Source organism: Ursus americanus, chromosome 36 (genome assembly GCF_024610735.1).
Source record: "Ursus americanus isolate L20-20 chromosome 36, mUrsAme1.1.p, whole genome shotgun sequence".
Taxonomy (NCBI): Eukaryota; Metazoa; Chordata; class Mammalia; order Carnivora; family Ursidae; genus Ursus; species Ursus americanus.
The window spans coordinates 6883094-6905827 of NC_142162.1; the positions used below are offsets into that span (position 1 = coordinate 6883094).

Sequence of the window (22734 nt, forward strand, 5' to 3'; positions counted from 1 at the left end):
TGCATTCCAGAAAGAGGGGACAACAAGTACTGTTTCTAAAAATGGGAAAAAGAGCCTGTGTTCCACAGAGACAGTACTCAGGCTGGACTATGCCCTCTAGCAGTGCTCCTCTGAACAATAGCATGCAAGTAGCTAATATCTATTGTCAGGCATGCTACCATGGACTCTCTATACTTATCTCATTTGCTCTTGAAAACAACCTTAAGGAGATGGATATTTTTGTTGGCCATATTTTTTCCAGATGAAGAAGCCCTATCTTTCTGTTTCTCAAACAGGCCAAGCCCACCCTTGCCCCAGGACCTTTGCACTGCTGTGCCCACTGCCTGAAATACTCTTTCCCTGCTCTTCCTGCAGCTAGTCCTGGTGCAGGTCTCAGCTCTACTGTCACCCCTCTTCAAATTCGTCCCCCACCTCTGTGTCTAGCCCCTGCCTCATCAACATGGTCACATTCCCTGTTCTGTCAAAACACATATCCCTTCCCAGAAACCCTCTCCTTGCGTTTGCTTGTATATGCGCTGGTGGTCTGACTCCCTAGGGAGAATGGGAGGTCCATGACAGCCAAGCCATGTCTATCTTGCTTTGAACTAAACTCCAGGGCCTGGAACACGCAGCCAAGAGGGACAATAAAGTCACTGTTGACACGAATGGATGTAACTTGTCCACTGTCGCAAAGGTCAGAAGTGGAGGAGGTGTCTCTGACTCCTGGACCCCTGCTCTTATACACTGAGCTTCCAGGCTGGAGGGCCCGGCCCCCAGCTGTGACAGCCGCGGCCCCAGAGGTGCCACAGAGCAGGAGCGGACGGGAAGGAGGCCTGGCCTTGGGAGCTAGTGCCATTAATTCCTGCAGGACGTAGGGCAGAGGACCCCTCCAGCCTGAGCCTGACACTGAGTCTTACGGGGAAGGCTGGGAGGCCCCCAGCCCTTCAGAGACGCCTGCACAACGTGAGCAAGAGTATGCAGCTCAGTGAGGAATAGCCTGGCAGGTGGGCGGAGTGGATGTTGTGCCTCTTATTCCCTGCTCTCCAGGCAGAGGAGGGCAGTGGAAGGAGTTCCGGGAGCACCTGCCTCGGTCCCCCACCGGCTCTGAGGCCTTGGATGGGTCACTTCACCATCGAGCCTTGGTCCCATCTGTAGAGTGAGGAGGTCGGGTTCCCACAACTCTAACATGGTTTCTAATTTTTAAATAGTTCTGCTCTAGTGCTTGTCCAGGAAGGAGCGACCATGTCTTATATATTCTATTATTTGGCTCAGCTCTCCCCAGGCCCAGGTGAGGCTCACTAAATAATTAACGAATGAAGAATGCACGCGTGTGTGTGTGAATGAGACGCATAGAGTGTACTTTCTGTCTGTGAGGGCTTCCCGTCCAGTGAAAGAGAAGCCGTATCTTACAGCTAGAAGAGAATGCAGAACTTCCCTGGTCACATAATGGACAAATAGGGCCCTGTGTAGAAGATGGGTTGTATAGTAGGGCTAAGGGTAAGGGACAAGAGAGAGAAGTGTGATCAGCATCTTAGAAATAATCAGAGGGGAGCCGTGGAGGGCGTTGCAGGGGGAGAAGAGAAAGGCCTAGCCTGGAGGGACTGTTAGTGAGACTGCCCCTGGACGCCGGAGGGGACCCTGGCCAGATGCATGTCTGCAGGAGCCCACAGGGAGCCCCTGTGGGCTCTTGAGGAGATGAAGAATCTGATGAAACCAGAGTATAGAGCTCTAGCCTAACCACTGTTTCCAGGAGACTGAAGTACCGGAGATAACCCTCGGTTTCTGACCTTAGCAGTGCTGAGAACAACAGTGGAATAGCTTGCAGCCAGCGTCTGATAGCATGGTTTGGGTCCTGGCTCTGCCGGTGGTAGCTGTGTGCCCTTGGGCAAGTTACTTAATCACTCTGTGCCAGTTTCCTCATCTGTAAAATGGGAACAATAGTAGTATCAACCTCATAAGGCCATCTAGAAGATTAAATGAGAAAGTTATATAGAGCTTGGAATAGGGCCTGACACGTAGTGAGTGCCCTATTGGTGTTAGCTATTGTTTCCAAAACTTGATTTTAACCCAGAGGGAAATGTAAGTTGAAATGCCTGTATTCATTTGAAAACATCAACTTAGATGTGGAGAGAAGAACTAAAGAGACTTAAATATGGTCGGTTTTGCAACTGGCATCTTCTATGAAGTTTGACATTCCATTGCCTCAAAACCAAGCATTTGCTTTTTTCCCCATCTGTCTCTCGCTTCCTCACTAAGAGTTAATACTGCATCGCCTTCTTTAAAAATCGAATCCTCATGCAACAGAAATAAATGCCCTCCTCTTTATTCATCCCCATCTTGGGACCGGGTTTTTTATGACACCCCCTGGCCCCCTTTCGCAGCCCTGCCTCCGTCAGTGACAGATGGTTCCGTCAAAAATAAGCCATCCTCCCTCACCCCCTGCCGCGAGGATGCCGAAGCTGACCCCAGCAACATCACGCAACCCCCAACTCTAAAGCTGGTGAGACAGTTTGTTTTGAGTGGGCGCCCCTGGGGAAGGAAAATAGCAGAGAGCCACTCCTAGCACATGAGGCAGAGGAGCAGAATCCGGCCTTTCTTCTCTGCAGAATGCGCTGACTCGAAGCCTGCCGGGACTCACGGGGGACGTACTGTGCGGGGGGCCAGGATGCGCACAGTGTAACAGCGCTGCCCAGCGCCGCTGAGTCAGGCCAGGGGAAAAAGTGCCCCCCCGCGGGACCTCCGGCGGTGAGTGGGATTAGGCGGTGCTGTACCTCCGACGTGCCACGGCCAGGGGGCCAGGGGGCCAGAGGGCCAGGGCACGGCCAAGGTGGGACGAGAGGAAACTGTCGGAGGCACCTGTCATGAGAGAAAGACTCTATGGAGACAGAACACCCTCACCCTTCCTTAACAGAAGAGGAGAAAACGATCATGCGCGCCCCGCTCAGAGTCAAAATCCATTCTTCAGCAAAGGTCTTTAATATCTTTAGCGGCAGAGTGTCACCCCTGTGGGGGCGGCAGGACCACAGCCGCCTCCCGGAATGAACGCTTTCCGGTCTCACACACGGCCTCCTGGAGAAAGCAAAGGCACACGAGGGAGGAATGGAGGGGAAATCGGATGCTGATGCAGAGGCTCTTTGTGACTAGAATAGACGCCTGAAAGAGAAGACCCCAAAGGAACTAGAAGACCCCCTTTCCCTGAGCGCGGCGCAATCTGGGTCCTGTGAAACCTGTAGAAGGTGTCAGTTCTCCCCGGCGCATCGCGCGGAGCGGCTCTATGGCAACGTTCTCGCCTCTTGTGTCCTTCGGATAATGTGCCCGATTGCCTGTTTAAAATCCCCACAAAAGGACGTCTTCCTAGGCAGAGGCCCCTGATTAAGGGCTCTTCTTGAGGGATGCGCCACTTTCCAGCAAGCTGTCCTCGCGACCGTGGGCAAGGGTGACCTGGGGCCGCTGCGAGGGAAGCCTGGCCCTCCCCGCACGCGCGGTTTGCCGTCTGCGTGACCGAGTCCACGCCGAGCACGCGCCCGCCACGGAGGGGCTGCCCCTGCTCCTGTGCACGGCCTCTCCCGCCGTGTCCCCAGCCCCTCCAGCCGCGCGGCACGTCCACCCGGCGCGGCCAAGGGCAGCGGCGGGAAGCCCGGGCTCTAAGCGCCCGCAGCGGCTGCAGGTCAGGGCTTTCACGAAGATGCGGTTTCTGTGGTTGGCTGAAGTCCAGCGAACACGCCTTTGTGCCCTGCGTCGTCTAACAGTGACCGGCACTTGAAGGTTCCTGAGCTCATTGCCGTCCTCCTGGGGGTGGTCCGCGCAGGGTCCCTTGAACTTGGAAGAGCAAATGCCATATGGAGTGTGTATCACTTCCCCGGCATAAAGGAAAGGTGCTAAGGGCTGCAGATGTAGGTTTGGGGGAATATCGCCTTTGAGGGCAGTACAGGGTTTCCAGTACGATCTATGATGGGATGTGTTAACCTCCCCACTGCGGACAGGGCTTGAGAAGAGCCAATCAGGTAGTGTAGAGAGGCTTCTAGGCTGCCACGGGAGGTTAATCTGAATGACCTCCAAGGTGCCTTCCAATCCCGAATTCTCGGATTCTCTTGGAACAGGAATTTTGGAATCTTGTGGGGTTGGTAGGAAGTGGGGATGCGGTGGGTGCAAATCTTAAAATCTGGAGTGTTTATCTGGAGGGAGGACAACTGGAGAGTGGGGACCAGCCAAGCTGATGAGCGTAAGAGAGGGGCTGTGGGCGGTCACTTAGCCAGAGCCTATAAGAAGGAACATGGGGTGGGGGTGGGCCCCTGAGTGGCTCAGTCCAATAAGCATCTGACTCTTGGTTTCAGCTCAGGTCATGATCTCAGGGTTGTGAAATCGAGCCCCGCTTTGGGCTCCATGCTCACTGCAGAATCTGCTTGAGATTCTTTCCCTCTTCCTCTCTGTCCCCCTCTGCCCCTCTTGTCTCTCTTAAATAAATAAATAAATAAATAAATAAATAAATAAATAAATAAATAAATAGTCTAAAAAAAAAAAAAAAAAAGAGGGGATCTCCGGGACCGGCAGGGTAATTAGAAAAGAAAATGGTTGGATCTTAAGCCCTCTTGGTTATAGAGGTTGAGAGGAACTAAAGGTCTGTTTGCACTAAAACATGCCTCTGGTTCTTCCCTGTTGCCTGAAATCTGTCACTTTGAGCAGTATCTCCAGGAAGCTGTTGTGAAAATGAGCATGTGGGCCCTGCAGATAGGGGACTGTGTTAATAGATTCATATCTGGCAATACCTCTGCCTGATATTAGGCAATCCCTTTCCTTCTCAGGGCCCCAGGGTCCCTGGGTGCTGAGAAGATCTAGTAGCTTTTTTATAGGTTCCATGAGATTTTCTACAAAACAATTGGCTATCTGCAAATAAAGATGATTTGAATCCATCCTTTCCAATCTTTTTTTTTTTTTAAGAATTTATTTATTTATTCGACAGAGAGAGAGACAGCCAGCGAGAGAGGGAACACAAGCAGGGGGAGTGGGAGAGGAAGAAGCAGGCTCACAGCGGAGGAGCCTGATGTGGGGCTCGATCCCATAACGCAGGGATCACGCCCTGAGCCGAAGGCAGACGCTTAACCGCTGTGCCACCCAGGAGCCCCATCCTTTCCATTCTTTCTTTCTTTCTTTCTTTCTTTCTTTCTTTCTTTCTTTCTTTCTTTTTTTCTTTATTGCACTAGCTGGGACCTCTGGTATTGTGTGAAATAAAAGAAATGAGTATTGATGCCCTTGCCTTGTTCCTGTTCTTAGGGAGAAATCAGTTAGCCTTTCATCACTAAGGATGAGGTTAGCAATAGGCATTTTTAGAGAGGCCCTTTTTCAGATTGAGGAGGTTTCTTTCTATTTTTTTCCTTGATGAGAATTTTTATTAAGAATGGGTGTTACATTTTACAAATGCCTTTTGTGCATCTGCTGAGAGGATACGATCCTTTTCTTTCTTAAATTGTTAATGGGCTACATGACATTCACTGAACGATTCAAATCGTGGACTCCATTCTGGCAGCAAAGCCGCTTCCAGCTCTGCTTCATACTTCTGAAGCTGGTTTTTAGCCTTAGTTATAATGGACCCACAGCAGCATTGACTCTTGGGCTAATTTAGCCTCAGTACTGAGACAAGAGTTCCAAGAACTTTACCCAATATCGTCCTATCATTTTCTGAGATCTCTCTGCTTTGACTGGTGGGAATGAAGCCCTTTCCCTGGGCAAGCACGGGGAGTTGTACAGGGAACTTCCTATTTGTTCTTGCTCTGCCTTGCAGAGATGCACCCTGCAGACCCAAGGAGAGCCCTCTGAAGTTCTCCAGAGCTCCGTCTTTACAACCTCCTTCTGTCTCATGAAACCTAGCCCCCTCTACCTTCCCAGACTCTGGTTCTTGTCTCCTCACCTCGGGGAAATTGCGAGGCTCTATTCGGGCACCACTCCCTTTGCTGCTGTCTGGAAACTACCTGCCAGCAGGGACCAGAGCAATCGTATCATGCACCTAGTTTGCTTCCTTCCTCCCAGAGATCAGAATGCTGTGCGGTCCATGATCCCTGCTGAGAGGGACCATTGCCCAGACTCTTGCCCGTGTCTAGCCGAGAGGGGCAGGTCTGCCATCCCTGCAGTTATGGCTCCCCGGGAACAGAGGCAGACAGTCCGCCCGCTGCGGATTTTGTTTGCACTATCACCATCCCCCTTAACGCTGTGCTACAGCAACTTTACCCATTGTGCTCCTTTTTTTTTTAAGATTTTATTTATTTATTTGATAGAGAGAGACAGCCAGCGAGGGAGGGAACACAAGCAGGGGGAGTGGGAGAGGAAGAAGCAGGCTCCTAGTGGAGGAGCCAGATGTGGGGCTCGATCCCGGAACGCTGGGATCACGCCCTGAGCAGAAGGCAGACGCTTAACGACTGTGCCACCCAGGCGCCCCCCATTGTGCTCTTTTGATGAAGAACATTTTGCACTGGAATGCACAGAGAGCACGGAATCAGATCTCTGCTGCTCACTTGGTGGCCTCAGTGATGAGCACTGCAAGCCTGAGCTGCAGCTTCCCTACAATGAGAGTTAGGATGACTGAGCGGCCCACCACCCCATATGTTGTGAGCAAGGGACCCAGAAGGCAGCGGACAACACCCACCCTTCAGGGCGCCGCACAGACCCCTCTGCGCGCTCCGTCCTCCCGGGGTGGCAGACTTCGGATCAGGCCTTACCTTCCTTCTGTTCTTGCTGTGATTGCCCCTTTTCTGGTTCATTCCTCTCTCCAACCTGTTGGGCCAGCCAAAGGTCCCTAAAATATTCAGAAGAACCACCTGGGAATACTAGTCTTTAATGAGTTTATATCATGCTGCTGTCCTCAAATGGTCACAAATGTTACGTATTTGGTTGTTCACCCTAAAAGGACAACGTACAATATTACAACGTGGTATACCAGAATTTCTTGCATTACAGGCTAATAAATCATTTTCCTCCCCTTAGGGCTGCCTGGAGCCACAGGAACTCCAGGGGAGAAGGGAGACCCTGGTGAGCTGGGCTTGACTGGAAATGAGGGCCCAGCAGGGCCAAAGGGTGACAAAGGAGACAAAGGGGACGTGTCCAATGATGTGGTCCCCACAGGTAAGCAGCTGGCACTCGGGCTCTCTCAGATGAACAGGCCCAGAACCCAGCCTGGTTTTTAGCAGAAAGGCTGCTTGGGTCTTCTGTCCTTACCTGCTCTCTGTGCCCATCTGCTTTGCGGCATGTTTTAGAGTTAGGTGCTTTCAAAAAGGAGAAAACCATGCATGTTATCCCAATGTTGGTGAGACCAAATCTGAGATCTAAGCATAAGTAGTTTAGATAACTCCAGTCTCAACATCATGGTTAGATTGAATGAGGATGAAGGGGACTTCCTTTTTTCAAATATCTCTTAAGTCTAGCACAATCTAGAACAAGACAAGTAAGCAAGCAACTTAAGATACTTCCGGGGACAAGTGACAGAAATCTCAGGCATTTTCTTCACAGTCCGGGTAGGGTCATCTTCAGATCTTTATCCTAAGCCTTGTGACATGGAATTGGAGCAGACATGGGTTACTGATCTCCTTTTTCTGGTTTCCAGCCCAGGTTCAGAGCAGACAGTGGGCACCTGGGAGGGGTGAGGGGGGGAGAGGCACAGCAAACCACAGAAAGACATGGTGGAAAGAGTAGGTGACAGCTGATGGTCATGGAGGAGGAAGAGGCAGAAGAACTTTATAACCACAGTACTTCAGAGGACGTATATCATAAAAACATAACTCTCCTTATGTATTCAATAAATATTTGTGAATGTCAAAGAACACCATTTATGAAGTCAAGACTTTGCTAGTAGCTGGGACTATGAAGATGAGAGTGAGTGAGACAGGACATCTGTCCTGAAGAAGCTAGGATGATAAGTCAAGAGCAAGGACCTTGGAGCAGTCGCCCATCTAGCCACTCAAAATGTGTTGAGCACCTACTGTTTGCCAGGTACCGTGCTAAGCCCAAAGCTCAAATTATGTTTCGCACGTTTTGTTTCTTAAACAGGGAGGTTGCTATGCAAAATACAGAAAATTTAAGAAGGGATTTGACAGGATCAAATATAGGTGAATATACTGTGAAAATATGAGATCATGTTCCACTTCGGTTATATGGGAATCCGCACATGCCAGATACCACACTCTCCTACAGTACCTAGCAAGTGAGGGCTGCCCACAAGCTATGCAGAAAAGCAACCGCCCTGAGTTTATCCCAGTTCCAGACACTGGGCAGAGCTGAGTGTCCCCTGGCCAGACAGCAAACGAGGCATATGAGGATGGCTCATGTCTGCCCTGCCGCCAGATCTCTGCCCCTTTCAGAGTGGGCTTGGACCTGCCGCTAGCCTCTGTGACCCTGGCTTGCCCATTTTAGAGAGACTGGAAAGGCTTATTTGGTCTGGCCAAGAAGAGGCAGCTAGTAAGACCTGAGATCACCAGTCAGCTTAGGACAGGAGGGTAAAACCAAAGGGCTAAATGGTCCAGCCTCATGGCATCCATGATGGGTCCAGACAGGAGCACCTGCAAAGGACTGTACCCATGCACACTGGCCATCGAAAGTGAGTGCACTCACGCCAGTGACCTCAGTGGCTCCTCACAGGGCAAGACAGGGAGGATGAGACTCAGTCTGGAAAGGAAGAAACAGGCTCAGAGGGTTCAGCTGCCTGCCCAAGGTCACAGGCTGGGCAGGCTCCCCTGAGGAGGCTTTCAAAAATCCAGACGACCAGTCTCCCCACCATTTTGATCTAATTGTTCTGGTGGGATCCCAGCATTAGCATCGTATTACAGCTCCTTAGGTGACTCTAGTAAGCAGTCAAGGTTGAGATCCTTCCACATGGCCAGAGAAATAAGCATGAGCTTTGTCGCGAGACACACCTGAGGTTGAGTTCCAGCCCTGTTCCCAGCTGTGAGCTTGGGCAAAGCACTGAACTTCCCCAAGACTCAGGCCACTGAAGGGCTACTAGCACCATCTCACAGAATGGGTGGGGAGAACAACGGGGAGGAGATTTGTAAAATTCTTAGCACGGTTCCCAGCACAGAGTTGGAACGCAGCGCCGGCTGTGGGTGCTTCCTCAACTTTGCGCGGACGAGCGCTAGAATGCAGTCAGGTCTGGGAAGGGGGAGCCCAGCCATCCTCCCTGGAGCTGCTCATTCTCCTTTACCCTGGGAGAAACCCATCTCTCTTTATGGTTCTTGAACCAATCTCTCTCCCCACCCCCTTCTCTCTCACCAGGTGCCAAAGGTGACCAAGGCCCGCCTGGCCCCGCCGGACCCCCGGGCCCTCCAGGTCCTCCAGGACCACCCGGAAGCAGAAGACCTAAAGGCCCTCGGCAGCCAAACATGCTCAATGGCCAGTGTGCAGGTCACCAGCCCCTCCCAGGAAACCCACCTCTTTGGCTAATGATCCCAAACTCTCAGGCTTCACCCAGGCTTTGCAACCAGATTTTTTAAACAGAGGGTGGAGATTTTGCCTAAAGTGAGAGATCCCCCTTGCTCCAGGCTGGTGGGCTGCTTGAGCACTCTGCCCTGGGGGTGAGAAATTGTAGCAGGTTTAGAACTGGGCCTCCCATACCCTCCCCTCCCTACCTCCCCCCCCCCCCCCCGTTTATCCCAACTATTCCTCTTCCTTGCCAAACCCACCATCCCTCTCCCCTGAAACAGTCTCAAAGGCTAAGCCATTTGCTCTGGGAGCATGAAGGGCTTGGCTGATGCCGGCGAGACACAGTACTACGGTTCTGCGCTCACCACCGCTAAGCTCTGCGTGCTAACCATGTGCGGGGTACGGTGCTAAGTGCTTAGTTTGTTGGAGGCTCCCAGCGGTGCCACAATATGGGAATCGATAGTGCCACCAACCTACAGATCCCAACTGAAACGCCAAGGAGCCCTGTAGCTTGCCCAAGGGCACTCAGTCAGTAGGTGACAGAGCTGGGATTCACGCCTGCCTGCCTCTAAAGCTCTGCTCTTCGAGCATCTTCCTTTCAGAGATGGAAATTCACACTTTGAGACTAAGCCAACCAAGGGCAAGGGACGCCTGATCTCTGGAAGGCCAGGAGGACTTGTTTGTGGGCCAATTGGTGACAGAGGTGGCCATGGGACTGAAAGCTAATTACAAATGAAGGGCCATCGTAACGAGAAATACTTCTAAGGTGATGCTAGAACTTCTCCCCAGGGAGGTGACCTGGGACCTACTCACCTGCTGAGGCCATGAGAAGGCACAACTTGATGCCATGACTTCAGTGGCAAACAGAGAGGAGGAGCCTGCCTGGAGTTTCTTCCACTCTTGCTGTGGATTTCACGGCCACTTCCCTAAATGCTCTTTCGTTCTGTTTAGTGCCCTCTTCTTTTGGGAAGACAGTGTGGGGGGCACACTCAGCAGTCAGAGTGGGCGAATCTGTGCTCTCAAAGATGTCACCCCCCACCCCCCAGTCAGTGGAGCCTGATTATGATTCTGCCCGGCGCTCAGCACCACCCCCTCCTTTAGCGCCAGCTCTTTGCTGAGCTGCCCTCCCACAATGACCCAAGCGGGAACCTTCGCCCGGGAGAAGGGAGGGGAGTCTGAGCTGAGCGTTTGCAGAGTCCCAGTTTGCCATAGGCTGTGTCAGCCAGCACACGGGTGCTTGCAGAAGGACCCGCCCCTGCCTCGCCCTCCGACTAAGAGGCTGGTCAGCAGGGGCTGGGCCTCAGGGTTGTGAAAACTGCTTGAAATGAGAGGCCGTAATCTTCCACGCTGCCTTCTAGAAATGAGTGCTCGGTTGCCAGGCATCCTGCATCTGAACGTGGCCTTCTCTCCTCCTCCAATTCCATTTCTTTAAGCCCCCACCTGCCCCCGCAGATTTAGAAGCAGGTTGGTACAACATGAATTAATGAGAGCCTTTTCTTCAGACTAAGAACAGGAGGGTCTCTCTGTCCCTTTCCTGCGCAAAACCCACGTTCCTTAACAGAAACTCCAGATGAAACTCAGAGGCAGCAGGATTGCATGTGGGGGAGTGATAACACTGTCCCCAGGACTGCTCTCAGCAGGGGACAGGAGGACTTCAGGGAAACACAGGCTCATCCCGCTTTTAGAAAGAAGCTTAGAGTACAGGGGGTCCTGCCCTTTATTTTACTGATAAAGAAACCTGTGAGCTTCCCTTGGAACAATGGAGGTGCCCCTAGCTCCTAACTAGCAGGTGATTTGAACCTCTCAGAATTGGTCTAGGCAAGTGGGCTGAAGTCCAGAAAGCTTGATTTGCCCCATCCTGCCCCAGACCAGGTCCTTCTCCCCAGTCCACTCCCTCTGTCTTCACACTGGCTGGCTTCCTCCCTTCTGTCCTGCTTCTGCCAACCCTGGACACCTCTTCGCCAAAGGTCTGAATTAAGCCCATCTGTTAAAGGGAACAATTGCAACCCAGGTAGGATGAGGGATAGCCTCAAACTAACTGTGAATCAGCCACCTGTTGAGGACCTGCATGTCCCACCGACCTTCAAGCAGACGCGAGTGGGAAATGGTGGAGGGGAGCTCAGACATCTCCGGGCTCCTTCTTCCTCTGTGGTTCCTCCCTTTGGCAGTCCAGGAAGACAAGATAAAGGGGGCCACCCTGTCATGAGGTCCCATCAGCTTCCCTGAAGGTATAAATCCTTCCAGGAAAATGCAATCCATGATAGCGATACCACCTGGCCAGAGGGGCCAGGAAAGTGTCAGTACGGCTCTCCCCTCCCCCACCCCAGAATGCTGAGGGCTTGAACAGGCCACTTTTTCCCTTTGACTGACATTCTCTTGGGATTGCATTATTTTAGCAACTGTGATTATGGAAAGCTTGCTGGGAACTCCCCAAGCGGAGGGTGAGGGTGGAGTGGGGTGGGGGGAATTGGAAGTATTTGACTTGTTGCTTATAAGCAAGCAACCAAAAATGCGGTGGGCCTATTGTAAGGGACGCTTATAGGACTAGAGCCTGGAGTGAAGTGGGGAAAGCGCCCGTTAGGAAGTTACAGGACTCTCACCGCAGTGCCTGCACGCGCTCTGATTGCTGTCGTCGTTGTAGGTGAGACATGCGTTACACCGAACGATGGCACCTTGGTTGGAAAAGCTGATGAGAAGGTCGGGGATCACCATTCTCCACCAGCAGGTACATGGAGCAAAGCGTCTTGTTTTGAAATTCAGAAATTGGATGCCTTAAAGTCCTAGCTGGTAGATGAGTGATTTTCCTTTCTCTTCCTTTGGTAGAATCCATGATCGCTTCCATCGGAAGTCCAACCCAAGTCCTGAAAGTTAAAGAGACATTTGGAACGTGGATAAGAGAGTCTGCGCACAAGAGTGATGAGCGGATCTGGGTGACTGAACACTTCTCAGGTACCTTCCCTTGGCAAGGAGGCAGATCTGTGCGGGGGCTGTGCCCTCCATCGGGTGCCTGCCTGCAGGCTCTTTCTATGTCTGTGTGTCTGAAACACCTGCCGACCGGTGTCACAGAACTGCTCTTTGTTTCCAAAGCACGAATGCATGGGCAGCACATTTTTTCTCAGTTGGGGATTTCTCACTGGGGATGAGCCTTGCAGTTCAGGTCACTGGGGCAGGACCAGGGTGCTCCCAGTGTAGCTTATCCAGTTTTAGGCAAAGGATCCAGAAGGAAACAAATAGCATTATGACGACAGCCTTATAAGCCCCAAACCATAACATGGAAGAAATGTCAAATTCTTGTGCACTGTCCATCTTTCTTGAAGGAGGGCACTTTTGGCCATTTTTCTTAGAGATCTGTTGGACAGGGAGCCCAGGGAGAAGGTGAAGTGCCTGCTTGCAGGCATACTGCCTTGAAGCATGACTCTGATTGCACGGTCCCAGAGAGACGTGGTCAGGGATGGCCAGCGGTGGTAGCAGTAGCCTCGTTCCAGAAGGGGTCTGGCCACACTCACTGGTCAGAGCGATTGCTGAGACACTGCTTCATCTCATCAGGGCTCAGTGACGGCCCAGCTTAGCATCTGAGAAGGACTCTGGCTCAGAAGGAAAGAGGAACACTCAGTTAGCAGTGGCAGGAGCAGGCAGAGGGGATCGCAGAAGCGCCAAGGGTTCGCTGTTCCCAGGACAAGCCTCTGTCAGTCTGATAGAAGAGGTTATAAACAATCCAGAGTGGTCTGGGAGGGAGCCATACAGTTGTCCTGGGAGGGGCAAAGCCAACTCTGTGGCTTCTACCTTTGAAGGACGGTTCAGGAATCCAGAGAAGAGAACTGGCCTTTGTATCTGGGAGTCTGAGACTCCAACGTGGACACGGACCCTTGCAAGACACTTCGCTCTCAACTTTCGTCCTTTAAACTCCCTCCCGACTAACTCCTGTGCCTTTCCCTGGCTTCTCCCCTGCAGGCATCAGGGTGAAGGAGTTCAAAGACCAGCCCTCACTGCTGAATGGCAGTTACACACTCGTGCACCTGCCGTATTATTTCCATGGCTGCGGGCATGCCGTTCACAACAACTCGCTCTACTACCACAAAGGAGGCTCCAACACCATAGTGAGGTGAGGCGTTCAGGCCACAGATGCCCTCCTCACGCATCCCAGACAGCACCTGTGTGGTGCTTTCGTTATCTGAGAGCTGCCTAAGGGTAGGGACCATGGTTCCTTCATCTTTCTGCCCCAGAGCCTGGCACACAGGGGTCGGTCAGGGTTTGCTGACTGAATGAACCACAGGACACAGTGAGTGAGCCCCATGACCCAGCCCCGGCCTGGGGTCTGCATGCTGCTGGTGGGGACACCAGGAGTAGGGTCAGAACCAGAGAGAAGTAGATCTGGAGTAATAAGGGCTGCAGCTTTCTTATCTTTTGAAAAAAGAGGCAGGCAGAACCTAGCACTCCCCTGTCAGGAAGGCATCACTTGTATTCTGAAAAACTTGGGGTGTGAAGAATTTCATGTCGCAGCTCAGATCACTGAAGACTGAAGACTGAAGACAGGGCAAAGTCGGGCACCTTCGTGTTTAGATTGATCTGTCATCCCGATGGAGCCCTGGCCAGGCCACCTCTCCTCCCCTTCGCTCCCCCAGAGGGGAGGGAGGTGGCCATCTGGGTAGACTGAGCCAAGTCTTCCTGGCTCCCCAAAAGAACTGCTAAATTCTGTCTTTGTGGCTGAAGAAGACATCAAGTTCTGGGTTTTAGAGACAGAAGCAGGTCATCTTGGGCAAATCAGGAAAGCAGCGAACTCGGTCAGGTTCCAGCTTTGCCTACTCACTCCGTGGCCTTGGACAAGACGCCACCTCCTGTGGTCTGCAGGTCCCCAGTAAAAATGAGAGGATGGACCAGGGCCCCTGCAGCCCTCCAGCGGGAGTCCGATCTGAAATAATGCCAGTATGATGAAAGCTATGGTCCTAGTCATTCCAAACAAGAGATAAGGATCTGGGGGAAAACTGGGTCCCTCTTCTCCCACCTTCCCCCCTCCCCTCGATGAGGCCCAGCCACAACAACCTTGTTGGCATTGGAGTGTGGGTTAGGCTGGGGACACACGTTAGTTGGGGCTGGAAGCATCCCCCCCTTTCCCGGCCCCCCCATCATTGCAACATCTCCCTGTCTGCCTCATTTGGAGAGTCTTGTGCTAACAGAAAACAGCAACCAACCCCCCTCCTATGTAGAAGCCAGCACTCCCCAGACGCACTCCTTCCTGTGCCCTTTCTCCTCATGTGTTTCTCCTCCTTGTTGCCCCCGGGCTGTGTTTACCTAGGGGTGAGGGTGGTGAGGGAGTTCTGGGGTGAATGAGCCCCAGAAAGAGGATCAGCCACTCCAAGAAAGAGTGGCTTCAAACGAAGCTTAGCCCGTGTGATGTGCTGCTTAGGACTGTCCTGCAGCCCTGCTCTCCGCCAGCCGCAGGTGGCGGGGCAGGGGGCAGGCTGGAATTAGACCCCGTTTCTCCTGCGAAGGAGGTGTGCTTTTTTGAGAAACGCAGCCGCCAGGCACCGATACCAGAGCACTGGCAGTCCTGACCTCCAGGCATTCGGAGAAGCCCGTGAGCTGAGCTGGGCAGGCGGGCTCTTCTCCAGCCCTCGCTTGCCTCTGGCTTCTTCTCACGCTTGCTCCAGGGTTTCCTAATTGGCCTCCAGCTTGTGAGGCTCCAGCCACAGTCCCACTGTCCCCGTTTCTTCTGCTGCTCAATGGCACCCTCTTGTGTTCTTCTTTTCTTTTAGCCTAACGTTTCCGAATTTTCATTCCTGGAGTTAGGTAACCTTTGGATCACTATCAGCTTTTTTGATCTGGTCTGGGCGTGGAGTCTGCATAAGCAGACAGCCTCCAGGAGCTGAGGGCAGGGGGAGTCCACGCCGCAGGTCAAGTTACCGAATCACTTTCCTGATGAGAACATTGACTTCACCACACTGACTTTGCTACATCTCTTCTCGGCGGGCGATTTCCCGCTTCATTTAGACTGCTGTGACATGTTCATCTTAAAAACTCCAGCAGGGGGGCGCCTGGGTGGCACAGCGGTTAAGCGTCTGCCTTCGGCTCAGGGCGTGATCCCGGCGTTATGGGATCGAGCCCCACATCAGGCTCCTCCGGTATGAGCCTGCTTCTTCCTCTCCCACTCCCCCTGCTTGTGTTCCCCCTCTCGCTGGCTGTCTCTGTCTCTGTCAAATAAATAAATAAAATCTTTAAAAAAAAAAAAAAAAACAACTCCAGCAGGGGTAGAGGAAGAACCCGCAAACTTGCAGTTAGAAAACTTAAATTCAAACTCTGGCTACTTACGTTCCCGGGCCAGTCACCTCTCCTTTCTCATTTGTATAATGCAAAGACTGGACTAGATCATTTTTAAGGCCGCCTGCAGGTCTAAGAATCGTAGGGCATTTCAGGAGGTTAGCAAACACCTGAGGAGTCATGAGGGTAAGGAACGTTTCCAGGGTCACGTGGCTCGCAGGCGGCCACTCACATGTAGCGACCGTCCTTGACATCCTTGATGCACAGAGCCTTGTGGGTAGACCACTAGTATGGGCAAGACCTAGAACTTAGAAATGCAGAGTCCCAGGCCCCACCCAGTTTAACAGAGGATAGTCACGAACAAAACCACCCTTGTCCACAGAAACGCTGACTCATATCTGCCTTTTTCCACATTTCAGATTTGATTTTGGCCAGGAAACCTCCCAAACTCTGAAGCTTGAAAATGCCCTGTATTTTGATCGAAAATACCTCTTTGCAAATTCCAAGACGTACTTCAATATAGCTGTGGATGAAAAGGGGCTTTGGATTATCTATGCTTCAAGTGTGGACGGCTCGAGCATTCTTGTCGCCCCGTTGGATGAGAGGACATTCTCGGTGGGACAGCACGTCAATACCACGTACCCCAGAGCCAAGGCCGGCAACGCCTTCATTGCCCGGGGGGTCCTTTATGTCACAGACACCAAAGATATGAGGATAACATTTGCTTTTGATTTGTTAGGAGGGAAACAGATCAATGCTAACTTTGATTTAAGAACTTCCCAGTCTGTTCTTGCCATGTTATCATACAATATGAGAGACCAGCATTTATATTCGTGGGAAGATGGCCATTTAATGCTTTACCCTGTGCAGTTTTTGTCATCTCCATTAAACCAGTGAGGAGAGGCACCTGTTCCCCTCAGAAACTTCCAGATGTTCTCTGGCATCATTTAATCCCCAACATAAAACTTGTCTTTAGGGTAACCAGGTACTCGGCTGTCATAATCTCATGATATGAGTGTTGATATGGTCAGGGAACCCCCTTGAAGTTCAGATTCCTGAGGAGAAAATAGCAAAGACAAAGCCAAAATGGCTGAGATTGGGTGGTTTCTCCACAGACTAGCTGGGCGAGTTACCCCTCCCTCTTCGGGCCTTGTTTTCCTGACCGGTAATATGAAAGGGCTGGCGAAGAGGACTGGCAAGAATCCCTCTACCTGTGGGAAACTGTGGTTCTTGGCTGTTGCTGCTGTCACGACTGTTATACATTTGGTTTTGGTTTTGGGGCGTTTGGCCACGTGCTGAGCAAATGTACCTCCGCGTTTCTAAGCCCAATTAGCTGAGCAGTGAATTCCTGAGCACTGACTTGTTTTCAGTGCCTTGGGAAGCCTCATGGACCCTTTCAGGCTGCGGAGGGACCAGAGTGCCCTTTTTTTATCACCTTTCTCTGCCTCCACACCTGCCACCCCAGCACCAGAATGACCATTATCCTCAGCTCCTGATTGCTGCTCCAGGATTAGCAAAAGCCAGGCACAGCCGCATGCTCGGCTTTGCTAGTGAAACAGACACAGGCCCTTGCAGGCTCCCATCCATCTCTGATAGTGCTGATTTGCAGCTGTGGATAAACGCCGACTCCTTGGGTCACCCTGGCGGCTTCTTCCCCAGCGACGCCTCTGCGCTCAGAGAAGTAAATATTGTGTAAGTAGGCATGAACCCGGCTAGACCACGGGAAGCCCTTGGCAGTTTGCGGGAGAGGCACCGTATGTGGCTATTACCTAGAGCGGGGACGGACAGACTATGGCCCTGAGGCCAAGCATGCCCACTGCTGGTTCCTGTAAGTTGTACTGGGACACAGTTACACCCATTTGCGCACGTATCCTAGTTTCTGACTACTTTTGCTGTCCAATAGCAGAACTGAGTCGTTGCAAAAGAGTCGAGTAGGGGCCCGCAAAGGCCCTAAAACCCTTACCCTCTAGCCCTTTACAGCCAAAGCTTGCCGACCCCTGAGCTAGGATATAAAGTGAACCTGACTGTTGGAAGGCTTATTCACCAGGGGCAGTTTATTATGTTTTGTTTGGTTCCACACTAAGAAGGAACGATTTATATGGTTTGGGTGTTTGGTCGAGGGGAAGGGTGAGAACAGCATAAAATGAAGCGGCCCTCCCCAAAGCAGTTCCTAAACTGTTCTTTCCCTAATATAGGTTTACAGGATGTGATGGGGTCCCCTTGGACGCCAGGAGAAAAATCCAGCTTAACTTGCACCTGAATGCCCTTAAGTATATATTTTCTGCCATATCTGTTCTTTAGACATTCTGCAGCCTGGGGTCCAGGCAGGGCTGCTAAGAGGAGAGCGGAATCTGGAAAATTACTGGGGTCTTACAGCCAGAAAGGGGACCTAGGGATTTTTCATCCATTTGCCTTCACTGAATTCATGTGTGTGTGGGAGGAGAGCAATGCCCTCGGGCGTTTTTCCCCGTGAGTTCCCATTCATACTCAGTGGCCCTGCGTTCTGGCTTCATGCCTTATTAATAGAAGCATTTTAAAAATTAGGGGCCATACAGATTTGAATATTTAAATCCCCCTAACCCCTAAAAACACTTAGGCAGCTACTGGGGACTGTTGCTGTATTCTCAAAATAGCCAATATTTGAAACTTTTTCTCCACTTTTCTATCAGACTGATTGTAGTCATGTCAGCATAGCTTTGAAAAAAAAATACTTTTCAGATTCATGTTTAAGATCAATATATCTAATGAATACTAGTCTTCTTTTAAAGTATTTAAATATATGCATTGCTGTTTCTGGACACAGGGGACCTGGATATGAATATAGTTTCATAGTAATAGTATATTAGTAATAGTAACATATACAATACTAATTGTATATCTGGTAGCAACCAAAAAAGGTTATTGACTTAGTAGTACTCCTTTTAGAGCAAATTTTTTAGAAACCTCCGTCTTGATATCTGAGCTATCCTGGCTCCCTTAATTGTGGGGATGGAATCATAATACTTCTAGAAAAGCTCATTCTGGGATTTTATTTTTCCCATGGCAGAGTACTACCAGGACAACGGAGTCTGACTGAGGTATAATGTGTAATGTTATAATATGGTTGAAAGTCTGTCTTCATGGAGGAGAGATTTTTTTAAGATTTGGAAAACTTCAAGAATTAAGATTTTACTCAATCTTGCCTGCAAGCACTACTCTATTAAAAAAAAAAAAAAGTTTGGGCTCCCTGATAAAAAAGAACATACAACCTAATGTTTCAAAGCCAAGATATCATTTTAGAAGTTTACACTGTCATTTATAATCAAAGTTGTTTTAGAGCACTTTCCAAATATCTGCACTTCTGATGTCAGAATCAAAGCAGAGAATGCTCCAATTCTTCTTTAATCTAAAGCAGATAGCTTTCCCCTGGAAAGTAAATAACACCGTCCTCCCAACCTCAACTGTAGGCCGGACCCTATTTCAAAGCATTTTCCTCTCAAACTGATAACGTGCCCTGTTGAAGCCGTGCAGTTAGGGTCTCAGTGTATCACTAAGCACAGGTGTTAGGACAGAGAAACAGATCTGGGGTGAAAGTTTTAAAATGAGGTGTTCTGGTCTTTGCTTCGCGCCCCCCCCACCCTGCCACCATAGTCCTATTACCTTCAAGGTTGTAAAGTGAAGGGTCAAATGAGACCCTACGATGCTTGAAGAGCCAGGAGTCCTTTCCCAAGTGCAAGACGACATGTAGGCTGTGACTATTTGATGTCAAACCATCTGGGGAAGTACGTGACGGGGCTTTTCAGTGTTCAGTCCGCTGCTGTGACCGGTGGAGGGCGCTATTCAAAACCATGACTTCCAGGCTGTGACCACAGATCTGAACCGTTCTGAGCAATGAGTGAATCATGGTGAATGGATCTTTTTTGGTTGTCATTTATTTGACGTTAGTCAGTAAAATAATCCCTGCTGAATACAATCAGGTGTTGAAACAAGTGTATTCTGTTTTTTCTCTCCTGTTAATTTACATGTCACATTTAAAAGGAGAAGGTAACCACCAAAAACAATACTGTTGAAGAATGACATTGGTTGCTCCTCTGTTGAAACTCCTGCAATTTGCTAACTCCTTCTGAAAACTGAAAAGTCATTGCTATGGACTGTGTGTTCTTTATAGGAAAACATGAAAGCTGTAAAACTATAATTGCAACTATATAAATGCAATGAAGATCTGCTAACTTATTGGCATAGGCAAAGCAACTTGAAAAGAGGATCACCTTTTGGCCTAAAAATAAAAAAGGACAGATTTTTAAAAATTGACTTTGTGTGGATTGGGGCAGGTATCTTCATCCCTCGGCGCCTCCGTTTCATCCGTAAAATGTCTAACAGTATTCTTACCTCCTTGCATTTTTCTATGTGAAATGAGAAATGCTGTGAAAATTGTACAATTCTGGAGAAATGATTGTTGTTACTTTTATAGTTCATATCTGCGGAGAATCAGAGTGACCCTGTTGTTCTCACAGCCTGATTCAGGGGCTGCAGAGAGGGGTCGGGACCACAGCCGGCATCATGGTTTCTGTCCGCTGGCCTGTTCGATTAGGTAGTTGACACTTCATACCAGCACTAAGCAAAAAAGGGTTCTTAGTTCTAAAATAAATTTATGATAAAACTGGCCCAAATAATGAAAAATACTGTTTGAAAACCTGTTGGTGTGACCTGTAGAGCTCCTTTCAGAACTCTCCTGGAGGGTCCGTGCTACTGGGTAGCCCCTGTGTGCACTGATGATGACTTTTGTAAATAAAAGATTACAAAGCAAAAAGAAAAGCCCATTAAAAATAGTAATCTTGCCCCTTTATTATTTTTTTAATTTAAATTCAAGTTAGTTGCCATAGAATGTAGTATTGGTTTCAGGGGTAGAATTTAGTGATTCATCAGTTGCATAGAACACCCGGTGCTCATTACATCACGTGCCCTCCTTAATGCCCATCCCCCAGTTACCCCATCCCCACCCACCTCCCCTCCAGCAACCCTCAGTTTGCTTCCTAGAGTTAAGAGTCTCTGATGGTTTGCCTCCCTCTCTGTTTTTATTTCATTCTATTTTTTCCTTCCCTTCCCCCATGTTCATCTGTTTTGTTTCTCAAATTCCACATACGAGCGAATCGTCTGATATTGTCTTGCTCTGACTTATTTTGCTTAGCGTAATACACTCTAGTTCCACCCATGTCGTTGCAAATGGCAAGATTTCATTCTTTTTGGTGGGTGGAATATTCCATTGTGTGTATATATCACATCTTCTTTATCCATTCGTCAGTTGATGGGTATTTGGGCTCTTTCCATAGTTTGGCTATTGTGGACATCGCTGCTATAAACATTGGGGTGCAGGTGCCCCGCGGGTCAGCATTTTTGTATCCTTTGGATAAATCCCTACAAGTGCAGTTGCTGGGTTGTAGGGTAGCTCTATTTTTAGCTTCGTGAGGAAATGCCATACTGTTTTCCAGAGTTGTTGCACCAGCTTGCATTCCCACCAACAGTGTAAGAAGGTTCCCCTTTCTCTGCATCCTCACCAACATCGGTTGTTTCCTGAGTTGTTAATTTTAGCCATTCTGACTGGTGTAAGGTGGTATCTCATTATGGTTTTGATTTGTATTTCCCTGATGATGGGTGATGTTGAGGATTTTTTTCATATGTCTGTTGGCCTATTGTATGTCATCTTTGGAGAAAAGTCTGTTTGTGTCTTCTGCCCATTTTTTAACCGGATTATTTTTGGGGTTGATTTTGATTAATTCTTTATAGAGTCTAGACACCAGCCCTTTATCTGACATGTCATTTGCAAATATCTTCTCCCATTCCATCAACTGCCTTTTAGTTTTGTTGACTATTTCCTTTGCTGTGCAAAAGCTTTTTATCTCGATGAAGTCCCAGTAGTTCATTTTTAAATTTCTTTTTATAATAATTTTTATTATGTTATGTTAGTCCCCATACAGTATATACTTAGTTTTTGATGTAGTGTTCCATGATTCACTGTTTGCGTATAACACCCAGTGCTCCATGCAATACGTGCCCTCCTAACTACCCATCACCGGGCTAGCGCATCCCCCCACCCCCTCCCCTCTGAAGCCCTCAGTTTGTTTCCCAGAGTCCACAGTCTCTCATGGTTCATTCCCCCTTCTGTTTACCCCCCCTTCATTCTTCCCTTCCTTCTCCTACTGATCTTCCTGCTATTTCTTATGTTCCATAAATGAGTGAAACCATATGATAATTGTCTTTCTCTGCTTGACTTATTTGACTTAGCATAATCTCCTCAGGTCCCGTCCATGTTGCAGCAAATGTTGGGTAATCATTCTTTCTGATGGCTAATATTCCATTGGATATATGGACCACATCTTCTTAATCCAGTCATCTGTTGAAGGGCATCTCGGCTCCTTCCACAATTTCGCTGTTGTGGACAATGCTGCTATGAACATTGGGGTGCATATGGCCCTTCTCTTCACTACGTCTGTATCTTTGGGGTAAATACCCAGTAGTGCAATTGCTGGGTCATAGGGTAGCTCTATTTTTAACTTTTTAAGGGACCTCCACACTGTTTTCCAGAGTGGCTGTACCAACTTGCATTCCCACCAACAGTGTAAGAGGGATCCCCTTTCTCCGCATCCTCTCCAACATTTGTTGTTTCTTGCCTTGTCCATTTTTGCCATTCTAACTGGTGTAAGATGGTATCTCAGGGTGGTTTTGATTTGAATTTCCCTGATGGCTAATGATTTTGAACATTTTTTCATGTGTCTGTTAGCCATTTGTATGTCATCATTGGAAAAGTGTCTGTTCATATCTTCTGCCCATTTTTTTTATTTGATTGTTTCTCGTGTATTGAGTTTGAGACGTTCTTTGTAGATCTTGGATACTAGTCTTTTATCTGTAGTGTCATTTGCAAATATCTTCTCCCATTCCGTGGGCTGCCTGTTAGTTTTTTTGACTGTTCCCTTGGCTGTGCAGAAGCTTTTTATCTTGAAGAAGTCCCGCAAGTTCATTTTTGCTTTTGTTTCTCTTGCCTTTGGAGAAGTGTCATGAAAAAGGTTGCTGTGGCTGATGTCGTAGAGGTTGCTGCCTATGCTCTCCTCTAGGATTTTGATG

General features: G+C 49.5%; 1 protein-coding gene across 1 annotated transcript in view; it reads left to right on the forward strand.

Moving 5' to 3' along the window:
- Positions 1 to 19926, forward strand: part of GLDN (gliomedin) — a 63712-nt gene extending 43786 nt beyond the window's left edge. The window contains exons 5-10 of the mRNA XM_045812159.2: positions 6955 to 7092; positions 9235 to 9363; positions 12023 to 12106; positions 12205 to 12330; positions 13333 to 13483; positions 16056 to 19926. Of these exons, the coding sequence (XP_045668115.2) occupies positions 6955 to 7092; positions 9235 to 9363; positions 12023 to 12106; positions 12205 to 12330; positions 13333 to 13483; positions 16056 to 16533 (1106 nt within the window). The 3' untranslated portion in view covers positions 16534 to 19926. The remainder of the gene's footprint in view (positions 1 to 6954; positions 7093 to 9234; positions 9364 to 12022; positions 12107 to 12204; positions 12331 to 13332; positions 13484 to 16055) is intronic.
- Positions 19927 to 22734: the final 2808 nt, after the last annotated feature.